This window comes from Echinops telfairi, unplaced genomic scaffold (genome assembly GCF_000313985.2).
Source record: "Echinops telfairi isolate 266 unplaced genomic scaffold, ASM31398v2 ScPeMD7_18;HRSCAF=68, whole genome shotgun sequence".
Classification (NCBI taxonomy): domain Eukaryota; kingdom Metazoa; phylum Chordata; class Mammalia; order Afrosoricida; family Tenrecidae; genus Echinops; species Echinops telfairi.
Window position 1 is genome coordinate 29,778,744 of NW_022103915.1, and position 7,507 is coordinate 29,786,250.

General features: G+C 55.1%; 1 protein-coding gene across 1 annotated transcript in view; it reads right to left on the reverse strand.

The window, feature by feature from the left end:
• Positions 1 to 7,507, reverse strand: part of FLVCR2 (FLVCR heme transporter 2) — a 63,635-nt gene continuing 56,128 nt past the window's right edge. Inside the window, exons 5-10 of the mRNA XM_004699043.2 lie at positions 5,742 to 5,830; positions 5,562 to 5,672; positions 4,044 to 4,149; positions 3,813 to 3,924; positions 3,176 to 3,231; positions 1 to 648 (exon numbers count right to left, since the gene is read on the reverse strand). Coding sequence (XP_004699100.1) covers positions 565 to 648; positions 3,176 to 3,231; positions 3,813 to 3,924; positions 4,044 to 4,149; positions 5,562 to 5,672; positions 5,742 to 5,830 — 558 coding nt within the window. The 3' untranslated portion in view covers positions 1 to 564. The remainder of the gene's footprint in view (positions 649 to 3,175; positions 3,232 to 3,812; positions 3,925 to 4,043; positions 4,150 to 5,561; positions 5,673 to 5,741; positions 5,831 to 7,507) is intronic.

A 7,507-nucleotide genomic window follows, 5' to 3' on the forward strand; every position in this document is an offset into this window, starting at 1 on the left:
GACCATGGCAAAGGTTTATTGAAGTTGGGTGTGGACAACAGGAGGCCGAGAGAACCCAAGGAGATGGTCCCAGGATGCTTCCCTCCCCAGACCCTCAGTGCGCAAGTTGGAGGACCCGGGAGGTACCCTCGGCCACAGTAGCTGCCGCGTCTTAGAACTGGACTTCCTGTGAGGATCTTAAAGACACACTTGAAAAAGTGAAAAATCAGCTTTCTTCCCGTGCCAATGTTTCAGGCTTTCCCCTTGAGGGATGAGCTGAAGAGGAAAGGCAAGAGACTGAGTCCAAATTTTGACAAGTATTGCCCAATCAGCCTCTCCCAACACCAGCTCCCAGAGCCCAAATGGGGGCGGGCACAGTCTGCATTTGATGAAAGGGGACACATTTCCCAAATGAAACCATCAAGCACTTGAGGGGCTCCAGGAGGCAGGGGGCACCGCCACCCAAGCCACCAAATTCTGGCTCGCTCCCTCTGAAAGCAGTGGAGAAGACCTTGGTGCGGGAGTCTCAGCTGCCCTGGATGGCCAGGCGGGGGGTCTCCACGGCCTGGAGTTGCCACCCTTGTCTCAGAGATGATGCTCGAACACGGTGGCCTGCGCTTTGCTGGTACTGCTCTCCTCCTGCTGCTCCTCTTCCTCTTCCTGGGGTTTCTACAAGGAAAGACAGGCATTCCTTGGGGTCAGAAGGCACAGGACACAGGCCGGCATCCTGGCTGGAGTCGGCACCTCTCCCCAGCTCTCGCCAGAGGCCACGTTCCCCACCCACGAAGGAACCCGGAACGGGAAAAGAAGGGATTGGCCCACACACCACCTCGCGTTGTCACCGATGGAGAAAAGCACCGGGGAACGGCTTCCTGGGATGCCACCATCATCGCACAACAGGCCCGTCTGGGGACTGAAACACAGCCGATGGATGCTTCCTCCCGTTCTGAAAGCCTAGACCTCACCTGCATTAGCCATCCCCTGCTGCCTGGAGGGCCACATCTGTGACTCCCCCAGAACTCCCCCATTTGGAAACAGCCCCTGGATGAGAGCTATCAAGAATGACCTTGCAAGACGATGAATGACGAACACAAGCAATTCCCTCTTGAGAGAACGTGGCAGTCCTACAGGGCCCAGCAGAGGTGCTGAGCCACAGCAACGAAGGCAACGCGCGGATGAGGAGCCACCGCAGGCGTATCTGGGGAACCCTGATAGGAGAGCTAGGAATCAAGGAGACATCAACGCCTGCTCTTTCCAACTCCAGGGTGAGGACACGGAGGAAGGCAATGCTTAACGGGACTCTGATGCTGAATTAACTGTGCTACCCTCACAGTAATCCTTGTCGTTAGCTTTAAGATTGTTAGATTGTCTGATGTGTGTTTGCAGTGAATAAACTGAGCATTCAAAAATGTCAGAGAGTTAAGCAATTATTGATCCTGCCGCGTATGACGCCCCTACAGGTCTCTAGACCCATTAGCCCAGCTTTCCCATTTGTCCGCTGTTTCTCAGCAGCGCTTTGCCGGTCACTGCAAGGCTTCTTCCTGCGGGGCCAGCCTATGGCAACAGCTGCAGGAATCTAGACCTTCCCTTCCTTGGCTTACTGTGGGCACCGGGTCAGCAATCAGCAGCACGTCGGTGGAGCCTCAATTCATGCAGCCAACAGCCTACCCAAGGGAATCAATCACCCACCACCACCACCACCACCTCCAAAGCCCTCACCAGGAAATCAACCAGGAACAGGGTTGGTTTTGTGTACATGGCCAAGATCCACCCATGAGCAGCAGCGTGCACACCCACCCCAGGAAGACTCTGCCAGTCAAGATCAGTCATTATCCCCTCCCCAGAACCGCTCCTCCTTTTATCAAAAACTACACAACTCCCTAACAAGAGCAGATCCAGCCCAGCTCCCGCAGCCGCAGGCCTGAGCGCCCCCTGCCCCTGCCAGTGAATCTGTGTGCAGGTGACGCTGACCCCCATGAAGTCTATAAGTGACAGGGACCCAGAGAAGGGGTGCTCGGTGACAGCCTTGACTTCCACACTGGTATCAGCCCCCAGGTGACTGGGGGGATGCTGAGAAGACCCTCCCACAATACCACGCTTCTGCTGACGCTCCCAGAGACACCTAGGGCACTGACCCGGGACACAGGCGGTGGGGCCCCCACCTAGGGCTGTCTCCCGGTTCCTACCCCTGGAGGTTTCCAAAAGCCCACACTGAAGGAGAGAGGGCACAGTGCCACCTGTGACGAGCCAGCTAGTCCACGGGCACAAGGATCCTGTGGCGAGGAGGCGGATTTCATTGTACTGCAACCTAACTAGGGAACAGGAGCAGATGGAACCATCTAGAAGTCGAGGTGAGGTTGTCGTAGTAGAACGTAATGTTGCGGGAAGGTCATCAAGCTACCTGAGGTTAACAAGCAAGAGTCGAAGCCCAGGTGTGTGCAGACATGCCCATGAGAACCACGTTGGAAGGCAGGGCGCCATCTCACAAGGTTATCCCTAGGTGAGCGCATGATCGGCCGCTCCTACTTCCTCCTCGCTTGCCTCTGTCTGCCAAAGTGGACACAGATCACAAAGCACAAACCTCCCGTCACCTGACCCAGTGCCAGCCGTATTCCACCTGTGCCTGAGGCCACAGGTGTCATTCTGTCTCCTGACACCAGCCAGGTGGAAGCCGACCTCCATGGTGGCCGTGCCTCGGGCCTCATGCAGGAATGTCACTCCTGCTCTAGGCCTTCCCTACCTCCCTGGTGTATTTCCTGTCCCAGGTGTCCCCCCTCATCCCAGACACATGCACGCGCACGCACACACACAGCACGTGCGCACGCGTCTCGTGGGAAACTCTTGGGGTGGTATGTCTGAGGCTGCTGAGCAGTGGTCAGTCATCACAAAGCCAGTCCATTTGGGGAATTCCTCTACCAAAGGAGCCCTGGTGGCAGAGTGGTTACATGCTGTGCTGCTAACTGCAAGGTCAGCGGTTCGAGACCCCCCAGCTGCTGCACAGGAGAGGCTTCCTACTCCTGTGAAGAGTCACAGTCTCAGAACCTCACAGGAGCAGTTCCGCCCTGTCCTATAGGGCTGCTAAGAGCCGGTATCGATTCCATGGCCCTGAGCTTTTGGCTCCTTCCCTGTTGCCACGACCTCGTCATCAGCAGCCAGAGGCTCAGCCCTCGGCCCCATCACAGGTTCACATACTCACATTCTCAGCAGTTTCTCTGTTGGCTTTCTGCCTCCGGAGGTCTGGCCTGATGAACGCTGAGGTCCAGAGATGAAGAAGGAAGAGCAATAAAGACACAGGAGTCATCAAGCAGATCAGGAGTCAAGTTCATCCCAGGAAGGGAACTCTCGTTTTCCTAAGGGCCACAGGCATCCCAAACCTACTTCAGATGTTCAGGGGAGCTGGGGCGCCATCGCCCAACCCGATCATTGCTGTCCTTGACAAGCAGATGCCAATCATGACATTGACCCTTATTTATAGATCATTTACTCTTGCCAGGAACTTGGCACCTACTGCTCTTATCTTCCCAAGTGCTCTACTCTTCCCAGCAACCTCCATTTCCTAGATAAGGAAACTGAAACTCCCAAGGTCAAGTGGCTCGATAGGTCGCTGTCACAGTCAAAAATTCACCCTCAGATCTTTTGCCTCCCAAATGCTCATTCCACCAATCCACGTTATCATCTTGCAAATAGATTTCCAAACAAGTCCTCTAACCTCTTCCTCTACCTGTACCCCCCCTGCCCTTTGTACTTCCTAACAAGACCCTAGGGTCCCAAATTGCCAACAGCCTCGCTTGCGAGCAACTGGTGCTTCACTCTCACCCCAGGCCCCCATTTACCAGTGAGCGCTGCTCCCAGCGTGAGGAACACGCACAAGAAGATGTTCCCTGGCATGGTGCCGTAGTGGGTGATAATCTGGCCCTGGGAGATGGTGAAGATGAGCCCAAATACCTGGAAAGACACAGGAAAAGGAGAATGGAAACAAGGATCCAGCCAACTAGCCCAGAGGGGTAACCGCCATCACCCAATGCCCGCGAGAGCGGAGCCAGACAGGGTCCTCAGAGCCCTACCTGGGCAGACACATTGAGAAGTCCTGAGGACATGCCTTCTGACTCGGGATACGTCAGCTCCACAGCAAACTCAAATCCCAGTGGGAGATAGCCGGTCATAAAGAAGCTGAAGGCCAGACCACAGAAGCCAGGTGACGGTGTACTTGCAGAACGAGAACGCCTCCCCTTCTGGTTTCCTCTTGTCCCATCAAGGCTTGAACCACCTGGCCACCCACAACATGGCCGTGCCAAGGAAAGGGACACCCCAGGGGACCACACGTGGGCCTTTGCTCTGGGGACCCCAGCTTCGATACCTTGCCATCAATGGCAGGTAGGATCAGCATTGACAGAAGTGGTGGGATGCCTGGTATGTCCAACTTCCAGTGGAGGTTTTTGTGTCTTAGTTACACAGGGTCTATCCTGAGAGTAGGAAGTCCCTAGAGATGATAGATTAAATGTATCCCCCACTCCCCCCACCCCTAAACAAAAAGTGTTATAAATCCTAACCTCTATGCCCATGGTTAGAACCCCTTGGGAGAATAGGTTGACTTTACTATGCTAATGAGACAGGATTAGTGCAAGGTGTGTTTTAAGTCCATCTAGAGATGAGGCGAGCCAGGGAAAGCAGCAGAGGTCGGGGGTAAGAGAGATGTGGAGCCACAAAGATCACCCGGGGCAGAAGCTCAAAGAAACAAAGAACCTCCTTATCCAGAGCCTCCTCCGCTCTGAGAGAACGCATCTGTTACAACAGCACTAGGTCACTAAGACACTGGGTACCGAGCAACATCTCCATGGCTCTCTGTATCTGGGAGGAGGGCCTAGGCATATAGAAGTCTGGGAAGTACTGAGTGTAAGAGGTGTGTGTCTGTCTTGTCTCTCACTACAATCTCATTTGGGAAGGGGCTGTCTTTTTATGTTAACAAGGTCTCTCTCTTTCTCCCTTTCACATACATACATACACACTGCTCCAGGTAAATAACTGGCAAGGGGGCGGGGGCATGGGTTACTGTTTCCGGTGCTTCCTCATCCAGCAGGCCTAGAGAATTCTCATTCCAATGTCTCACATCTGCACCACCCTCTTTGCCTATCACTCAATCTGTCCAACAACTCTACCTGGCGGGCATTGCCATCTTCATGTGTAGATGAGGAGACTGAGACTCAGAGAGCTCAGTGGCTTGGCTGTGGTCTAACAGAGAGCCAGCAACAGAACCAAGCCCAGGACCCAGAGTTCCTGATGCCAAAGCCCTGAGCACTTTCTATGACCACCATGTTGGCCCAGACCAAGGTCCCTAACCACGGTGGCCTTCCAGAGGTCTGTGAAGGGCCTACTTCTCATGTTTCACTCCATCCTGATAGCAGTGATGGGCCTGGGTGTGCAAGGCTGTCTTGGGAAGTCCGCCAAGTCCACATGCCCCTGGGCTGCCATCTCCACATCTCTGGGGGCGGGTGGGAGGATCAATATGGTTTCCTAGGATGCTGGTGGTCTAGGAACAATGGAGTGCTGTTTGTCTATTGAGACAGGTGGGGAGTGAAACTTACCCCAATATGCCAGCTGTGATGAACACTACCCACAGGTGTTTCAGATTCAAGGTCAAGGTATATACCACCATGCCCACCAGAGTCATGATATAAACCGCCAGGGTTGTCTGCCTACAAGGAGAAGCAAAGACACTGAGTCACGGCATTCTGGCTGCCACCGCATCATTCAGTCACATGTACCGATTGGGCACATGCTCTGTATCCCTCTGCTGGGAGCTGGAAGTCCATGTGCTCTCACAGAACTCTGTCCACGGGTGTGATGACTGGCCCTGTGTGGCCAATGCTACACAGAGAAAGGCCAGGAGAGCGGAGGGCCATCTGTGTCTTCCCTTCCAGCAGAGCTCCCTCAACCGGACCAAGCTGCCCCCCTTGGCTTGTTGTGTCCCCCGCCCCCAACAGGCAAAAAGCACACAGCCCTGTCCACCCCTCCAGATGAACGGGACAAACATCAGCCGTCTCTGGTGGCGGTGACATGAGGGATGGCATCTGACTCTGCTTGTTTGCTTTGTCCCAAGATAGTATGGCAATGGGGGAGGGGATCTTCTGGATCAGTGTTTCCCCAAAGTGGATAATACTGACACCCACCCACCCACCCCCCGACCGGGACAGCGATGGATCCAGCACGGGCTGCAACAGCAGATACCTACACTTCACCCTGAATTCTGGGTCACAGTACACATGTTTTTAATTGCCGTTAAAAAGGGACCCTGGGTAATTTTTTTTCTGAAATGGGGGCAGGGAGTCAAACAGTGTGGGAACCTATGGGTTAGATAGTCACCGTCCTCTGGCCGCTTGCACAGGCCTGACGTGGCTCTTGCTGTTGAAACTCCGCCCCAGACTGCGGGGATGGAGAGAGAATGTTCCCCAGCTCTGAGCATGTATGTGCCAGACACCACGGCCCGAGTGAGAACCCAGTGCCCCCACCCTGTGATGTTTCCTGTGGCCGGTCCCCTCAGAAAGACCACCAGCAAAGCCCAGGTTCTCCTTTAGGCCCTGCCCTGCTGGTGCCTCTCCATGCCCCTCCCCTCGGACACCATCCCCCTCTGGCATGACCCCTCCTCACGACCCACGCTCCAGCCTCTGGACCACACTGCACACATCAGCCTTAGGGAGTGAGGTGCCCGCGGGATGGTGCACTGGTTAAAGTGCCTAGCTACTAACCCCAAGGATGGCTGGTCAAGTCCACTCAGAGGCACCTCGGAAGAAAGGCCTGGCTATTGAGTTCTGAAAAAGTCAGCCATTAAAGTCCCCAGGGAGCACAGAGCTGCTTTGATCAGCACGGCATTGGCATGGGTGGGAATCGACTAACAGCAACTGGTTCGTCTGCTTGTGGATTGTTTAGGGGCTGGGAAGAATTGGTACTGGAATGCCTACATCTTGGGGGTCCCTCATCCTGCCAAGAGCTGAGTCTGCAGGGCTGGTGGCTCGTGCTGACTGCAGGATGCAGACATCTAAGGACGCCGGGAAGTGGTGGCATCTAGGTTCTGAAGAAGGCCGAGGAAGCATCCAGCCCAGCCCTTTCGATGTATGTGTGGCTTCTAATTCATCTGACTCCTCTGGCTGCCTATGTCCCAGGCCAGCCCCATTCCAGTCTGCCCTTCCCCCTCCTGTCCTGGAACGGAGGCACTGCTGTTCTCTGGCTAGGGAGTGGCTAGTCCCTCCTGCCCTAGCATCTGGCCAAACCGACCAACTACCTATGGCAGAGACGAGAGGGGCCAGGCTCTCCCCAGGGTGACGGTGCTGAGTCAGGCTCCTCCTTGTATTAAGCGGGGTGGCCATATTCCTGGGGACGGCCTCAATTGGCCTTTGATTCGGGTGGCCAGAGGGAGACTTGGTCTGACCAGGGCCTCACAGAAGTGGGTCTGTGTGCTGGAGAACAGGTCCGCCACTGTCCCTCGCCTTCAGACACTGGGAACTTGGGAGGCCATGACAAAGTAGCCCGGAAT